At 42.0% G+C, this 18,872-nt stretch overlaps 1 protein-coding gene across 1 annotated transcript in view; it reads left to right on the forward strand.

Annotated features, from left to right (window-relative positions):
• The window catches only part of F13A1 (coagulation factor XIII A chain), a 309,831-nt gene that overhangs the window by 276,033 nt on the left and 14,926 nt on the right, over positions 1-18,872 (forward strand). Inside the window, exon 14 of the mRNA XM_073567328.1 lies at positions 16,401-16,537. Within this exon, the coding sequence (XP_073423429.1) occupies positions 16,401-16,537 (137 nt within the window). The remainder of the gene's footprint in view (positions 1-16,400; positions 16,538-18,872) is intronic.

The following is an 18,872-nucleotide window of genomic DNA, read 5'->3' on the forward strand; positions in this document are numbered from 1 at the left end:
AGCTTAATAGCAAAATTCACAACAAGTGTTTGCTCCATGAATCAGCCAATACATTTCAGGATTCAATTAGGATGGGCATTTAAGCAGTCCTCCTAATCATGCGGTTCACATTTTGACATCATGTGACCAGGTCAACAACTAACAATTGAAGCCATTGTTAGGCTTCAAGCAGGACATTCTCAGATGGATGTAGCCAGTGAGCTTAGAGTGTTATCAGTAGAGATGAGTGAATTTGTTTGGATTTTGGCCCCGAATCTGATTTTGCCATATTGGAGCCATATTCGAACACTATTCGTGCCGAATGTACAGTCGGTAAGGAAAGTATTCAGACCCCTTTAAATTTTTCACTCTTTGTTTCATTGCAGCCATTTGGTAAATTCAAAAAAGTTCATTTTTTTTCCTCATTAATGTGCACTCTGCACCCCATCTTGACTGAAAGAAAACCCAAAAATGTAGAATTTTTTGCAAATTTATTAAAAAAGAAAATCTAAACTAACACATGGCCATAAGTATTCAGACCCTTTGCTCAGACATTCACATTTAAGTTACATGCTGTCCATTTCCTTGTGATCCTCCTTGACATGGTTCTACTCCTTTATTGGAGTCCAGCTGTGCTTAATTAAACTGATAGGACTTGATTTGTAAAGGCACACATCTGTCTACTTTATATAAGACCTCACAGCTCACAGTGCATGTCAGACCAAATGAGAATCATGAGGTCAAAGGAACTGGCCAAGGAGCTCAGAGATGGAATTGTGGAAAGGCACACATCTGGCCAATATTACAAAATAATTTCTGCAGTACTCAAGGTTCCAAAGAGCACAGTGGCCTCCATAATCTTTAATGGAATAAGTTTGGGACCACCAGAAGTCTTCCTAGACCTAGCCGTCCACCCAAACTGATCAATCATGGGAGAAGAGTCTTGGTGAGAGAGGTAAAGAAGTACCACAAGATCATTGTGGCTGAGCTCCACAGATGCAGTAGGGAGATGGGAGAAAGTTCCACAAAGTCAACTGTCACTGCAGCCCTCACCAGTCAGACCTTTATGGCGGAGTGGCTCAATGGAAGTCTCTCCTCAGTGCCAGACATATGAAAGCCCACACAGAGTTTGCGGAAAAACATATGAAGTACTCCCAGACTATGAGAAATAAGATTCTCTGGTCTGATGAGATGAAGATAGAATAATCACCAAAACGTTCTAAGAGGCATGTGTGGAGAAAACCAGGCACTGCTCATCACCTGCACAATACAATCCCAACAGTGAAACATGGTGGTGGCAGCATCATGCTATGGGGTGTTTTTCAGCTACAGGGACAGGAAAATTGGTTGCAATTGAAGGAAACATGAATGCAGCCAAGTTCAGAGATATCCTGGATGAAAACCTCTTCCAGAGTGCTCTGGACCTCATCCTTGGCCTACGGTTCACCTTCCAACAAAACAATGACCCTAAGCACACTGCTAAAATAACAAAGGAGTGGCTTCAGAACAACTCTGTAACAATTCTTGACTGACCCAGCCAAAGCCCTGACCTAAACCCAATTGAGCATCTCTGGAGAAACCTGAAAATGGCTGTCCGCCAACGTTCACCATCCAACCTGATGGAACTGGAGAGGATCTGCAAGGAAGAATGGCAGGGGATCTGCAAATTTAGGTGTGAAAAACTTGTTGCATCATTGTCAAGAAGACTCATGGCGGTACAAGCTCAAAAGGGTGCTTCTACTCAATACTGAGCAAAGAATCTGAATGCTTATGACCATGTGATATTTCAGTTTTTCTTTTTCAATAAATTTGCAAACATTTCTACATTTCTGTTTTTTTTTCAGTAAAGATGGGATTCAGCGTGTACATTAATGAGAAAAATTCAAGAACTTTTTTGGATTTACCAAATGGCTGCAATAAAACAAAGAGTGAAAAATTTAAGGGGGTCTGAATAATTTCCGAACCCACTGTATGTCTTATGATCGGTTCCAAATATATTCTGTAATTTCTACTCTCATTGACTCTAATGATATTCAGCGAATATTGCAGAAACAATATTAGATTCCTATTCTATTTGGAACCAAATCCCAACAAATTCGCTCATCTCTAGTCATCAGCAGGTTGCAACAAAGATACCGAGACTGGAAGAGTCACAGAAAGGCATAGAAGTGGAAAGAAGTGGTCCTTTGGTTACATTCCACACTGACTGCTTCATTGGGAACAATGGCCTTCCGAACCGGAAGATGAATGCACACAACTCAGTCAAAGCACTTTTAGGCGAGATGAGAGACTCACTTGTCACATGAGTCCATTCAAAACCATTTTCGTCAGCGTGGTCTGCATGCTAGAAATCTCTCAAGGGTACCTGACTACCTAACCACATCATCAGGCACAGGCGTCATTGTCTTGTGGGACAAGGGACCAGTGGGCACATTCAATGATGAAAGTTGATTCATGCTGAGCAGAAATGATGGCCACAAGCAATGTTGGAGACATCAAGGAGAACCACTGTTGTCATTAGATGAACTAATTAGATGGTGTTGGTGTTACAGTGTGGGCCAGGTGTCCAGTCACTACAGAACTGCCATACAATTTGTGAATTGTACAGTGACAAGCCCCTACTACTTGAATACCATCATTAATCTAGTCATTGTGCCTCTGCATGAACAACACAGACCTAATTTTATCGCCATAGACAGCAATGCTTCAGCTCTTCAAGGATACATCATTAGCAAACGGCTGCTGGAGACTGGGGTACCTCAAATGGAGGGGCCTGCACTTTCTCTGGACCTGAATCCCAAAGAAAACCTTTGGGATCAGCTGAGTCGTCGTGTAGAGGCTCGTAACTCTGCACACCAGAACTTCAATGACCTGAGGGACAATCATTTAAATACACCTTCCCACCTGCTTGTTTTCCCTCAATATCCACCCCCTCTCGTCTTTGATTGACAGCTCTGGCTTCACAGAGACATAGAAGGGTGGAGATAGATGAGAAAACACCAAGGACCTGTACTTAGTTTGGACATTCATTCTCTGCTGACAGAGTCCCTTTAAACACATTAAAACAAGCAGAATTCACCAATAGGAAACCTCCCACTGTTCGATAATTTGAATTTGTTGAATTTCAATTTCAAAAGGTTATATCTAATTTGAATACACTTTTGCAATTAAATATTTAACCCCATGAGCGAATATACAATAATCTTGGTTATTTATTTATGTAGACACTGCACAAATATTACAGCATTTACAGAGTTTTATATTTCGACTGTGAAATCCCCATAGGCATAATAATGCATCTTTATACGTGAGGCTGATGGACGAATCTGTCACTCACTAACTTAATAAAAGAGGGCATCATCTCCTGTTAATACAGATGTAATGCATCTCAGTTCCGTAGGTTGCCAACAGTGAAGCATATGAATATTCTTGTTGTAGGAATTACGATTGAAATGATGATGTCATTCTTAGCTCTGCAGAAGAGATGTGCAATATCTATGCCACATAATAAAGCAATTTGTATACAAACTCCACAGTGTGGAGATTGCAGTTCATAAGGGAGACAGTTATAGCCAATAAGGGTAGACAGGTTGTGGTTATATCCAATGAGGGCAAACAGTGTGACAGTTATAGCTCATAAGGGTGGACAGTGTGGTGGCTACAGTTTATAAGGAGGAACAGTGTGGCAGTCATGGTGTGGAGGCCATGGTTCATAAGAGAGGACAGTATGGATATTATAGTTCATGAAGGCAAATTGTGGGGTGATTGCACTTCATAAGGGATGATGCTGTGGAGGCAATATTTTAAAGGAGAGGACATTGTGGAGGCTATGTACCATAACTGGGATGGTGTGAGAGTCTTATTTTGTGCAAGATGCACAGTGGGGTGCAATTATTTATTCATGAGCACAGTGTAGGAGAAATTTTTTTATTCAGGGACATAATAATGGCACTGTTATTTTTAGAGGCACTATGACGTGATGTGCTGCCGAAGACCAAAGAAGAGAGAAATTTGTAGATCTCCAGAGGCAAAAAGTGGAGTTGAAAAGTTACCATGGTGTCAGGACAAAATGAAAGAGAAGAAAGGGATCAGATGGACTCCAGTCAGAGAAAATGTCACCTGTAAGTTATCTGGGACTAAATACTGCTTCTGTATAACCAGTACTTTGGTTCCTGGATGGTCCTCGGTCTAATGATGGCTTTCAACAACAACTGCCAGTATCTCTTTACCATTGTTAAAGACATACTGAGAGTTATAGGTTCATGCAAAACAAATGTATATGGCGGGAACTAACCTGATCTCACAATTGATCACTATATTAAAAGGGTTGCCCCTTTCAGAAAATTCCAGTCCTCAAGCACAGTTTGTTATACACAAAAAAGAAACTGCACTTGTTTATTGTGCCACTGCTACCAGAGTCTGGCGGCAAAGAATCTTAGGAATGTGCCCGTGCTGTGTACTGTGTAATGACTGTGTAATGATCTATTGATTAAAATGTACTTTGTTAATGGAACAACCCTTTTAAAACATTGCAATGTATCGGTAAAAATTGGAAGATATATGGATTTTCCTTATGGGATCCATTTTTTTATTTCTGCACACCCACCTACAATTTTGATTGGGCAAGTCTCCAACATATGGAAAAAACGAGTTCATGCTGCAATTTATTTACATTCAGATTTGGTCTGTGAAAAAAAATCGCTCATATGAACTACTTTACTGAAAAACATTGCTCTGAGTGCCATGCATGTGCTGTCCATTTTTACACGGACTGAAAATACACTTACATATGTGAACCTACCCTGCCATACCATTGTCTCCTCAGACAAAATAGAGTTCCTGGACTTATTGATCTTTGTGAAGAAAGATATCAGCTCTGTTGATGTCATCAGTGTCCTCAGCCCACTGTGCCTTAAAACTATTCCATATAAACGGCTCATAAAGGAATGGAGAAAATGTTCCAACTTCATCATTTTTCTGAATCTGACCAGCGTTTTGAAGAATCACTTGAACCCAAAAAGTTATTCAATCCGTTTACTACAAGGAACTCTCAACAGTGTTAAACTACTTAAGCAAAAACACAAACAGTTAAAAGACAACATTCAAACCCAATTTCATCTCAACATACAATGCTGGTTACACTGTGATCAAAAACAGTTTACCACATCATTGATACATTCTGTGTAATGAACCTATCCTGAAAAATCACCTTACATTCCCACCCAAAATCACAAACAGAAGATCCTTGACTGTATCCAGTTTCCTGGTTCTTAGCCGTTTACGTAAGAAAAAGTCAAAAAATGAAATAGTCAATTTCCTACACTCATTGGTGCTTACAAGTGCAGAATCAAACAGTGTGAGTGTTGCAACAGCATTAATCATAGAGCAAAAATATTAAGCTACACAAAAATGAAGGAAATGTCCCCTATCAAAGCTTTCTTCATCTGCACTTCTAAATATGCAGTATGCCTCTCACAGTAGTTTCATGAAACAATCACTGACCTCAGGGAGACCAGTCAAAGAAAACACTGTGGCAGCCGGCAAAGGCGCTCAATCAGTGAAATCCTAGGTGCTCCCTGGGAAATACGAATATACAAATAAAGTCCGTGGAGCCTCATTTAAGAGTCTCAAACACAGGACTGGCCAGATCTGCCTCCAGGGAAGGACCCAGCCAAGGGGTGGCTCCTTTCGGAAACCACCATTACCACCATAGTAAGTGGCCCTTTAAGTCAATATCCAGCTCTTTACGAGTTTACAGATATGACAAGGGAAATACCAAGGCCAGGTATCCATCCACAGACAGCTGTTTCGGGGTGTTGCCCCTCATCAGTGTGGAGTAGGATTCTGGCTCGGTGGGAGCAATGCCTAGGAGACCAACATCGCGAAACAATCACTGACCTCAGGGAGACCAGTCAAAGAAAACACTGCAGCAGCCGGCAAAGGCACTCAATCAGTGAAATCCTAGGTGCAATGCTCCTTGGGAAATACGAATATGCAAATAAAGTCCGTGGAGCCTCATTTAAGAGTCTCAAACACGGGACTAGCTAGATCTTCCTCCAGGGAAGGACCCAGCCAAGAGGTGGCTCCTTTCGGAAACCACCATTACCACCATATTAAGTGGCCCTTTAAGTCAATATCCAGCTCTTTACGAGTTTACAGATATGACAAGGGAAATACCAAGACCAGGTATCCATCCACAGACAGTTGTTTCGGGGTGTTGCCCCTCATCAGTGTGGAGTAGGATTCTGGCTAGGTGGGAGCAATGCCTAGTAGACCAACATCACGAAACAATCACTGACCTCAGGGAAACCAGTCAAAGAAAACACTGCGGCAGCCGGCAAAGGCGCTCAATCAGTGAAATCCTAGGTGCAATGCTCTCACAGTAGTTTACAATACATAGGCCACACAAACCAAAAATTGCTCAAGAGAATCGATGAGCACTTCTCTAATGTCCAGACACTTTGCTCAGTTCCCCAACTCTTTTAGTGAACATTTTGCACTACCAGTCTAACAGATTCCCAAGGACATCTCCAATAAGCTGCAAACATTAAATCAACAAGAATCCTTGTACATGGATCAAGTATCATGCTTGAGCCCTGATGGCCTTAATGAAATGTCAGAAACTGCCTTTTAAACACTATGGCCCCATTTAACAAAGTGGGTTTTTTTTTTACAGATTTCTGGCTTAAAATGCTTTGAAAAGTTGTAAAATATTTAAACTTTTGGCGTTTTCACGCTAGTCCCAGTCGGCCAAAGTGGTAGGAGTATGGGTGGGATGGGCTGTGATGAAGCCCGCCTGGCAATTTTTCAACAGTTATTCCACTTTAGTGGCTTAACTTACACCAGAAATGTTTTCCAGTCCCTGAATGGAGTAACATTTCTGAAGAGGCACACGTAGGCACACGTCATTGATAACATGCACCTAATTTATTAAGTGAGTGGCATGCACCTCTTAAAGAATTAGGCCTGTTTCACACTTCAATTTTTTTGTGTCAGTTAAAATCCGCCAAAATGGCGGAAAGCGGATCCGTTGCTAACTGATGTGAACGGATGCCACCGGACCGTTTTTTTGACGGATCCGATGAATTAAGAATTTTAAAGGAACCACAGCCCGGGGAGGAGAGAGAGAGATTTTTTTTTTCCAGGCGCCAGAACAGACTTTAGGGTTAAATTTCAGGCTGAGTGAAGTCTTTCGGGCATGCGCAGTTTGAAGTGCGGATCCTGCCGCCCGAAAAAACGTTACATGGTCCGTTCGGGCATGTCGGCGGACGGCAAAATTTTGGCGGATCCGCAAAAAAACAGATCCAACGGATGGCCGTCCGTCAAGATCCGCCAGTAATGCAACTCAATGGGAAAAAAACGGATCCGCCAAACAAAATAGCGGATCCGTTTTTTTTGCAAAACGGCGGATCTTGACTGATGGACAAAAACTGAAGTGTGAAACAGGCCTTAGGCTCACCTTTCTCCTGTTTTCCTATCCTTAAGATGGGCCCATGTTTTTTTTTTAAGGCCTCTTTCACACATCAGGTTTTCGCCGTCAGGCGCGATCCGGCGCTTTTGACAGAAACCGGATCCGGCGAAATGCAATGCCGGATCCGGTTTCCCCCCCATTGACTTGCATTTGCGCCGGATCGCGCCGGATGGCCATGCGTTTCATCCGGTTTTCGCCGGATCCGGCAATGTGTCGCGATCCGGCATCTGGAAAAAACGGCTACTGTAACGTTTTTTGTCTCCGGCGAAAAAGCCGGACGCGCCGGATCCGGCGCGTCCGTCTTTTTCACACAATGAAAGCCTATGAGCGCCGCAATGCGCCTGATCCGGCGAAAGCCGGATCCGGTGGCCGGATCCGGTTTTTTTGGTCTGAGCATGCTCAGTAGCTCTGCCCACAAGACATATATAAAAGCAAGACAGTGGGACCCACAGCCACACCCAACATGCCACCCAAGAAAGCAACCAAGCGCAGCAGGAGAAGGCAGGAGACCACTGCAGCACCATCAGCACCACCACCACCCCAAATGGAGCAGCAAATGGAACATGCTGAGGAGGGGAGGCCAGCAGCAGATGAGAGACGGTAATTATCAAATCCCCCATTCCTCCAAACTAGGGCTATTGAATATCAAGATATACATTGGCCCTTTGTTTCTCTTTATTCAACAGCCGCCCAATAGATGCAGCAGCAGCAGCAGCAATGGCAGCAGCTGGAACACCACCCACAGGCATGGAGTGTGGCCACCAGGAAGACAGCACATCATCTTCTGGGAGCCCTCCCTCGCATCGTCAGCGTTTGACGGTAAGTTTTTATTTCCAAAATCCATCATCTCTGTAATATATGTCAATTCATTGCCTTTTATTTCAAAACAGGATTCACAAGATGAAGAGGAGCTCCCAGAAGAAGAAGGAAGGGGTGGACAGACACCTGGAGTGGGCTCACAATTGGTAAGTTTTTTGCATCAAACGCAGAAACACAACATCACACTACACACAACACATAGAAAACAATGTTCTGCAGACCACACACAGCAAACAAATGCCTACATCCAAAGACATAACATTTTTTGTTTTCTTCTCTAGTCTTCCCAATCTGGTGCTCGGCCAAGAGGTCCTCGCAGTGCCTCCCAGGGTCGTCGGCGACAGCAACGCGGCGGTCACCAGCGTGTAAGTATAAATATTTTTGCTTTGTTTTTTTGCACTTTTTATTTCATTTCTTTTGTGGAGGCTAATTATGTTATTTTTGTCTTTTTCTTTAACAGCCTTCACAGCGTGCTCCCGACTCTGACGGTGAGGATGGAGGACTCGATGTGGACCACCTCATCGATCTCGTCAGAGAAAGGGAGCCGCTCTGGAATATGGCTGACCGCCGCCACGCTGACCTTATCGTTACCCGACGACTCTGGGAGGAAATCTGTTCGCTCCTTGTGGGCCGCTGGGAGGACCTCGATGTTCGGGCCCAGATTAAAGAGCGTAAGTATATACAGTACCGGTTGCTTGATGTAAACCAGTGTTTCCCGAACTCCAGTCCTCGTGGTCCCCACGGATCATGTGTTCAGGATTTCTATTTACTATGGAAATCCTGAAAACATGACCCCTGGGGACCATGAGGACTGGAGTTTGTGAAACACTGATGTTGTATACTAACCACTCCTTTCTCGTTTCAGGGAACAGAATTGTGAATCGGTGGCGGTCTGTGAGGGATCGTTTCAAGAAGGAGTTCAATAAAGAGATGCGGGCCCCGAGTGGATCTGGAGGACGCAGGAGCAAGTACAAGTACGCACAAGCCCTGTCGTTCCTCCGGGAAACAATGGTCACTAGAAGGTAAATATTACACACCACATGTGAAAAAAAATGTTAGATGTAACTTTTTTTTTTCAGCCAGGGCCATACCATGTCAGTATTTTAATTGTTTTTTTTCTCTTTATTCCACAGCACGGTGAGCAGCACTCGGGAGCCTGCACGATTGGACCCTTCTGAGGCGATCCCTGAGGAGACCGGCACCGAGGGACACTTCGACCGCCCCGGTACATCTGCACCTTCCCAGCCCTCCCACACATTCGACCCATCTGTCCCATCCACCAGCACAGGAGCATCGTGGCCGTCTACATTACATGAAGCTGCTGGTGAGGAGATCGCTTTCCCTTTACCCCACCCTTCTGCCCCTGCCACCTCTAGTACACCTGCGGGTACTGGGCGGCAGCGGCAGAGGGGTCAGGAAAAGAGTTATGCGCCAGAGTTCTTGCATCTGAATGCATCTTTCCAGAATTGTCTAAAAGTCTTGTCAGAGCAAATCTCCGCAGGCTTTCAGCAGATCAACTCCAGCATTCTGGAGGTGAAGACACTTCTGCAAACCATGCATTCAGAAGCAAGATCTTCGCCAAACCACACCTTTTTCAGGTCTGTTGTGGAGCGCATGGCAACACTATCTCCTACCCAGCAGATGCATGTAATGCATTCGTGCCACGGTGCTCTACAGCAGGTTACCTCCCAACCTCCACCTCCCACCACTGTAGTTCCTCCACCTGCACCCCCTCCAGCCACTTTCCATCCTCCCCCTCCTATTACATCTGCACCCCCTCCAGCCACTTTCCATCCTCCCCCTCCTATTACATCTGCACCCCCTCCAGCCACTTTCCATCCTCCCCCTCCTATTACATACCAGCAACCTCACCAGTACCAGCAACCTTCCCAGTACCAGCAACCTCCCCAGTACCAGACATCTCCCCACTTCCAGCAACCTGCCCCGTACCAAACTCCTTCCCCGTACCAAACTCCTTCCCCGTACCAAACTCCTTCCCCATACAACTTTCCATCAACATCATCTGCTCCTACAGTCCCTGCCCAACCCTCCACTCCACCGCCCACCACCTCTTCTGCCTCCCACATGTCCACCCATTCTGTAGCTTTTTCCACACCATCACCTCTAACTGTTCCTTCCCCACCACGATCCCAGTCCTCTCTCCACACTCCCATTGTCGAAGTGTCCCGCAGCCCCTCCAGCAGTATTTCCACCCCACACTACACCGAGTTATAATGTTTTTTTTGTAATAAAAATGCCCATTTGGTTGGTTTCAAACCTTTATTAAAAAAGTTTTTTTAACTTTAAAAACAGTTTACACAAAAAAAAATATTTTAAATAAAAGTTAAATTATTGTTTACACTGGTTGTCTGTCATTTCTTTCTGCGGCGAAATATGTTTAAAAAAAAGGTTAAATACAGGGTATTTAAAAGGTAAAAAGGTATTCAAAACCAGGTATATAACTGTGGGTAAATTTTAGCTTTTTGCCACAGTTGTGTTCCTGGTTGTGTTTGAAGCAAAGTATTTCACCTAAAAAGTTGTGTTTATTGTTGGTGATTTCCTAACAATGTACACAACTTTTGTTAAAAGGTGAAATACTTTGCATAAAACACAACCAGGTACACACCTGTGGCCTAAAGGTAAAAATAGTAAGACCATGACAAGATAGCCAACTTTGGTTGGCAAAGGTATATACTGTTGGTCCAGAAGGTACACAAGTTTGGTTAGGGCACAAATCTTTCACACTCTGTCATCCCAGTGTACTCTGCCTTGAGGTGACATAAAGTATAGTGCAAAATTGTCCCTCATTACTGAAACCGTCACAGAACTTCTAGTGGTAATATTTCCAATGACAACATCCATCTTCGCCAGTAACTTGCTCTTCTCTCCAACCTGCACTTTCTCCTCTACAACCTGTCAAAGAAGGGCTGTAGGAACATGCTATATATAGTTTTCCAGTAGCCAATCCCGTTCGGAAGGCCACAAGGGTCAATTTTAAAAACCAGATCTGGCGTAATCCGTCGAAAAACGGATAGAAAAACGGATGAACCGGATGAGACGGATCCGGTTTTGTCTGTCAAGAACAAGACGGATCCGGCAGAAAACCGGATCCGGCACATCAGGTTTTACAAAACATTTGCCGGATCCGGCATTCCGGCACGACGCCGGATCGCGCCTGACGCCGAAAACCTGATGTGTGAAAGTAGCCTAAGACTGACATGGAACCCTTCCTCCAATCCTCTTGTGTTATTTATATTGTCTATCTTTTATTGCGATTGTAAGTTATTAGTCATTCTTTGTATTTTTGTTGTAATATATACATTCGCTATTAGAGATTAGGTGGCCTGGGAGGATACAATATTATTTGTAAAATGAATAGAGCTATGCTACACTAAATGACCCCTCTCTAACAGGCACAAAAACATAACTTTTATTAGTAAATTAAAAGTGAAGCAAATAAACATTAAGGTTAAAATAGAATCATTTTTGCCCTAATTCCTGATTATTATATTGCATTGAGTAGCATCCACTTATCTATTAATATTTTCACATATTGTGTGGGTATTATCAATGTATGATGGGCAAATAATGATTATATAAACCTCAAACATGCAACACGTCCCCACCAACATGTTTGACTGATCAAACGGCATCATCAGGGGATGAGCATTTACGCTTTTTTCCCAACCCCTGATGAAGCCATTCCATCAGTGAAACATGTTCCCCCATGGTTGTCTCAATTTCTCTACTAATGTAATTTAACATGTACTGCCTGAAATCAAGCCTTTCGTTTTTACTATGAATTTTAACAAAATAATTGTGACTTTAATATGTGGCTTATAAGTGTGGTTGGTAGAAAACCCAAGTTGTTTTATAAATGTTCTTTTATTTATTTATTTATTTTTCTTATTCAATCTATGGTGTCATGACCATTGACTCAAACCCATAAGGTAATTTCCTTTTCCTGTTTAATCATGGATATAAATTCCTGTTTTTTTTCTCCAGTATGGAATTAGTCCAGTGCTGAAGCACACAGACCTCTTTATTTTTAAATATTTATTTTGTTTGCTGAACAGCACCCTGCAAAAGGTTTAGGGAGGTGAGAAAAATGCTGCAAAGTAAGAATGTTTTCAAAAATAGAAGTGTTAATAGTTTAGTTTTATCAGTCACCAAAATGCAAATAAATATGCAAACATTCATTGACTTTAATCTATTTTGTATCCTATTGGCGTAATGCAATGATCTCTTAACTTTTTAAACCACTCTCTTGGCTTGGCCATAATTCTAACATGTAGTCTAAGGTCACAGTCAACAAACCCCTAGCTAGTCCAGATATTTGATGTGTTTTATCTGAAACACATCTAATACACCTAAGGAAGCCCTTAATTAGTTACATCAGATGGCCTCAAGACTAGTGATGAGAAAACTCGTGGATGTTCGGGTCCGGCGTGTTCGGTCAAAAATGTTAAAGTTCGGTTCAGGTACCAGAACAGTACCTGAACTCAAACCTGAACCCAGAGCCTATTCAGTAGAATGGGGGACCCGAACATTAATAGTTTGCCATGCTGTCATCTGCATGACAGTGTGGCAAACACAGGCTGTGATCGGTAGTAAGATTGTTACCGCCAGTCAGAGCACTGCAGTTCCCACGCTGTCATACAGATGACAGCATGTGAGCCAGCAGCTGTTACTGGCAATAAAAGGTTAGCACCGGTCACAGCCGTCAGCTGATGAGAGTATGCTCTCATCAGCATATGCCTGCTGTTGCTGATAGCAGTAAGAGCAGGTGTATGATGATGAGAGTAGTCATCAGTCGGCACCAGCGCCATAAATAAATACATTTTAGAAAAATGTGACATGAGGTATCTTCTATTTTTGATAACCAATGCAGGCAAAACCGATAGCTGCAGCTTCAACCTTCAGCTGTCTGCTTTATCATAGCTGGTTATCAAGAATAATTTAAATAATTTAACTAAATAATAACAAAAACCTCCAGCCAAGTTAAATTAGACAGCTGAGGGCTGGTATTCTCAGACTGGTAAGGGGCCATGAATTTTAGCCCCCCAGCCTAAAAATAGCACCCTGCAGCCACCCCAGAAAAGGCCCATCTAATAGATGCACCAATTCTAGCGCTTTGTGCGCCTCATCCCATGTGTCCTGGTGTGGTAGTAAGTGAGGTTATAGGTTTGGGGTTGATGTCAGCTGTCCTTTTGCCGCCGACATCAAGCCCAGGCAATAGTAATGGATAGGCATCTATAAGACGCGCAACTCAGTGTCTCTACTAGCTGCCAGGTTGAATACTCGCATCATGCAAGCATTCAGCATGGCAACTAAATGTAGCAGAGCTAGACTCTTTGAGGGACAAATGGATTATCTTCTCGTCAGACAGATGAGAAATATGGTTGTTTATTATTTTTGGTCTTTTTTTACAGGGGATATGGGCATCAGAGAATTATCTTCATGTCGGACTGTTGAGGGATATCATTGCTTTTTATTTTCTGTCTTTTACAGGGGAACGTAAAGGTGAGTATAATCTTTTTTTATTTCAAATAAAGGTGTCAGTCTTTATTTCAATTAAAGGACTTTATTCTGGCTGGTGTTTTTTTTTACCATCTAACTATGGGGTTAGTAATTGGGGTGTCTTACAGAGGCCTTTCCATTTCTAAGCACAGGGTTTGATGTCAGTGGCCATAAAACAGCTGACAATAACCCTAAACCTATTAACCCACTTGCCGCATCACCAGGGCAAATGGGAATAACAGGGCAAGGTGCCAGAATTGGTGCATCTAATAGATGCACCTTTTCTGGGGCGGCTTCAGACTGCTATTTTTTAGGCTGGGGAGGGCAAATATCCACGGCCCCAGACTCAGAATACCAGCCCCAGCTGTCTGCTTTAGCATGGCTGGTTTTCATGGGGGCACCCAATGCCATTTTCTTAATTATTTATTTAAATAATTTAAAAACAGCGTGAGACCCCTCTATTCTTGATAACCAGACATGATAAAGCTGAGAGCTGAGGGCTGCAGCTCACAGCTGTTAGTTTTGCATGTGCTGATTACCAAGAATAGAAGAGACTCCATCTCATTTAAAAAAAAAAATATTTATAGCACAGGCACCGGCTGATGAATACTCTCAACAGCCTTGCCTGTTCTTGCTGCTATCAGCAACAGCAGGTGTACGCTGATAAAAGTAGTACTCCCTCATCAGCCAACGACTGTAACCAGTGATAACCTTTTTAATGCCAGTCACAGCTACTGTCTGACGCTGTCATCTGACAACGTGGGATCCGCAGCACTCTGATTGACGGTAACTAACTTACCACCAATCAGATGACAGAGTGGGAAACAGCCGATGTTTGGGGAGCTGAGCTCAAACAGTCACACTGACTTCCTGTAGAAGTCCATGTTCGGGGTCCTTGCAGGGACACTAGGTGTTCGGTACAGTCCCCAAACTTTACTGTTCAGGTTTGCCCATCACTACTCGAGACAAATATGATTTGCAAATGTGTGGTCTTATGAGAGATTTTATTTAGGGGGTTGAAAAATTCAGAGACGGCAGTACTGCAATAGTAGTGGCAATTTGTGTTAAGTTTGCAGAAAACACTTATTATATTAGTTGTGCTGCGCTACTTAAATTGTAATTGGTTAATCACAAATTTTGCTAATAAACCCAGTTTGTAATGAGGACTGAAACTGTATGTTTGTCCTTGCCTTATCTGAAATGCTCTAAGGTTTTTGGTTGATATGTACAAAAATAAGTAAACTATGTGAGAATTCACATTAACATTACTTGTTAATTCATAAATTATTAGCTTAGCATCAAAAGCTAAAATGCAGGCCAAATAAAAAAACACACACAAAATTAGGTCAGGGAAGATTTCATGCTACCTAAGGCAAAATTTAAAAAGCATAAAGTCTGCACTTGTACATTTTTCATTACTTTGCTTAGTTTAAAATTGGAAAGAATTAAGTTAAAGAGCGATTTTCTAAAGACAGTCAACATCCTTCAAATTGGCTGTTTATTCCTTTCTCTTGCAGTGTTGCGGAAAACAAAGACTGAAACAAACTACAAGATGATTATGCAATACATTTCAGATAACAAAAGAGAAGAAACTATTAGATTAGATGTACCTGCTGACATGCTGAGTTTCAGATATCACTGACAGTTTCTATATTTTTATTAACATGGCATAGTTGTAATATCCATATTTTTACATTTATGATTTGAATGAACAACCAAGAACAGAATAATGCTCTGTTAAAAGAGAGAAGAAAGGATGTACAGTATTGCTCCTCTCCACACTGGGGATGGGAAAATGCAATGATAGACTATTCGTATCAAAATACCACCACTTGATATCAAAGTAGGGTGCTGCTGTCACAAATTATCTCAAATCGGGAATAAGTAGCCTGAGCAGGGCCGAATTCTAAGGTTGCCAAATATCACTCTTGGTCTTCACCACCTTGGAAACCTAGGAGACTTTATCATGTATATTCATTGATGGTCTCTTTGACGTTTAGCAGAAAAGAGGTCAGGAGGTGGAAATAAATGTGCTTGGCTCTCCCTTTTAAAATTTAGAAGTCTTGCAGGCTCAGCAATCTCCATAACTGAAATAAACTTTGGTGGAGATGTTATATACTGAACATGCTCACCCATTTCTTTTATACGTGGCTCTGATCAGGAGGGCCCAATTTATCCTTAATCCAGCCTAGGGTCAGAGTATGCAAGCTTATGAAAAATTACAGAAGCCATTACCAACATTCATCAACTATTCTATTGACACTTCTTACTAAGGCCACACAGTAGACAGGAACAGAGGGCTTAGGACCCCTGTTTTGACGATCTAAGGAGAGGAGGATTTTGGGATGAAAGGTAAATTCATAATTTTGAGGCCCGCAGTGATCAGATATTTGTAATGTATCCTGTGGATTGGTGATAAATGTCCATTGTGGGATTACACATTTAACAATAAGATTAAAGTAATATACTTTTATATTATGAAATAAAGAAAGGTAATAATGTGTTTTACTACTGTATTCACAAGATTACTAACCTTATGGATTGATCCTAAGCAAAATTAAAAAAAATACAAAATATTCTAAAAGTTGCATATTTCTTGTCATTCATTTAGACAATTGGAGAGAAGATGGTTGGGAAAACACTAACAGTGGTTTTAGAGTTCACTAATCCATTGAAGAAAAAACTCCAGAGCGTCATTTTGCGTATTGGAGGTCCAAGTCTTATGAAAACCCAAACTCAGATTTACAAGTAAGTAGTGCTATATTACACATTATTATAAAAGTAAGCCACATGAAAAGATATTATCTATATTAGAGACCAGCAGCTTATAGAGTAGGCGGTACAAATTTGTGCACCGTTGAGTACTATTTATACAGTGGGTGAAATAAGTATATTGAACACCTTTGTTAAGCAAATATATTTCTAAAAGTGCTATTGACATGTAATTCTCATCAGATATCAGTAACAACCCATCCAATCCACACACGCAAAGCTATCAAACCATAAATTAAGATATGCGCAATAATGAGAAGTGACACAGGAAAAAAGGATTGAACACAAGAAGTAAGAGAGGTGCAAAAAGCCATGGAAATTCATGACACCAGCTGAAATCTATCAGAAAGCAATCCGGCAACTTAATAAAAAAATAATGTGAGCTGGTTCAACTGATGACGTATAAAAGTTGACTCATTACCAAAGCATCACACAAGAAACATGTCGTGATGGGTAAAACCAGTTAGCTGTCTTAAGACTTTCAAAACCTTATTGTTGCAAAATATACTAATGGCATTGGTACAGAAAAATTTCTAAACTACTGGAGAATAGAAAAGAGAGATGTGAAAAGAACATAATTTCAACATAAACTAGCCATTACTAGGTGCATCTGATAAGATTTCAGACAGAGGAATGAAGAGAATTATCAGAAGAATTTTCTAAGAGCCAAGGACCACCTGTGGAAAGCTGCAGAAAGACTTGGAATCAGCAGCTACAATTGTGTCAAAGAAAACTATAATTAATGCACTTGACCTCCCTGGCCTTTATGCACGCTCAATACAAAAGACTCCATTGTTGAACATAAAGCATGTTCAAGCACGTTTAAAGTTTGCTCAACAACAAATAGATAAGTGTGTAAAATTCTGGGAGAATTGGGAGAACATAGTTTGGTCAGATGAGACCAAAATTGAAGTCTTTGAATACCTTAATACACAGCATGTTTGGATGCCAAAAGTCACAGTAGATCACCCCAAAAACACCATTTTTGAAGTTTTGAGGTGGGAACATCATGGTGTGAGGCTGTTTTTCAGCATACAGCACTGGTAAACTTCATATATTTGAAGGAAGGATAAATGGCCAAATGTAGCGAGACAGTCTTGATAAAAAAAATTTGTTGCCATCTGCAGAGATGATGAAGATAAAATGAGGGTGAACAGTTCAGCAAGAAAATGATCCCAAACATACAGCCAAGGAAACTTTGAATTGGTTTCAGAGAAAGAAAATAAAGCTGCTTGAATGGTCCGGCCAATCACCTGACCTGAATCCAATAGAAAATTTATGGAAGGAACAAAAGCTCTGGGTTCCTAAAAGGAGCCCATGGAACCACAAGGATTTAAAGAGTGTGTGGAAAAATGTGCCAAAATCACACCCAAGCAATGCAAAAGACTAGAGTCTCCATACAGGAGGTGTCTTAAACTGTCATCCCCCAACAAAAGCTTTTCTACGAAGTAATAAATTAATTTTAGTGAGCTATGACGCTGAATCACTCTTCTGTAAGGAGTCTGAGGTCAGAAGACAGAAAGGTATGTCTTAAATAGAAGAAAGAGACACAGGCATAGTCAGTTAACATTCCGAGGTCAGAGTACCGGAAAGACAGCAGATCAGAGCAGAAGGGGTTAAACAGATGGATGGTCAGAACGGGATCCAAGGTCAGGCAATGAAATATCTATAGACAGAAAGCAAGGCACAGAGAGACAAACCATACAGTAGCTGAATGTAAGTCTGGCAGAGGTATGGAAATAACAGCCCAGGTAAGTAGCCTGTCAATCACTTGGGTTAATGAACACCTGGAAATAGCCATTGCCTCCCGGTTTCAGAATGGATGGCTGAGCTGTCAATCAGCACACTGACACCTGCACATGCCCCTGCACCAGACTGGACAACCAAGCTGACAATCCAACTACTGACCCCTGTACCAGATTGGATGGCTGAGATGTTAGTAACTGCATCCCACACACCGAGGGGTGGAACCGTGGCAGTTCCCCCTCTTCTAGGGGGGCCACTGGAACCCCAGGCTTCCCAGGAAATTTTCGATTGAAGACCCTGACTTACCGATTAATCTTCACATCTCGAGCTGGAACCCAGGATCTCTCCTCTGGTCCTTTTTCCCTCCAGAGAATGAGGTATTGTAGGGAATTTCGGACCTTACAGGAATCCACAACCCTCTGAATCATCATACTCCAAGGCACCATCAACCGAAACCGGAGGAGGCAGAGATGGGGGAGACTATGCTGAAGGGACAAACTCCTTTCATAGGGATTTATAAAATATATTAGGGATGTACTAGGGATGTCTTTGTTCCAAAGATTAA

Source organism: Dendrobates tinctorius, unplaced genomic scaffold (genome assembly GCF_039654945.1).
Source record: "Dendrobates tinctorius isolate UK_male_01 unplaced genomic scaffold, ASM3965494v1 ptg000004l, whole genome shotgun sequence".
NCBI lineage: Eukaryota > Metazoa > Chordata > Amphibia > Anura > Dendrobatidae > Dendrobates > Dendrobates tinctorius.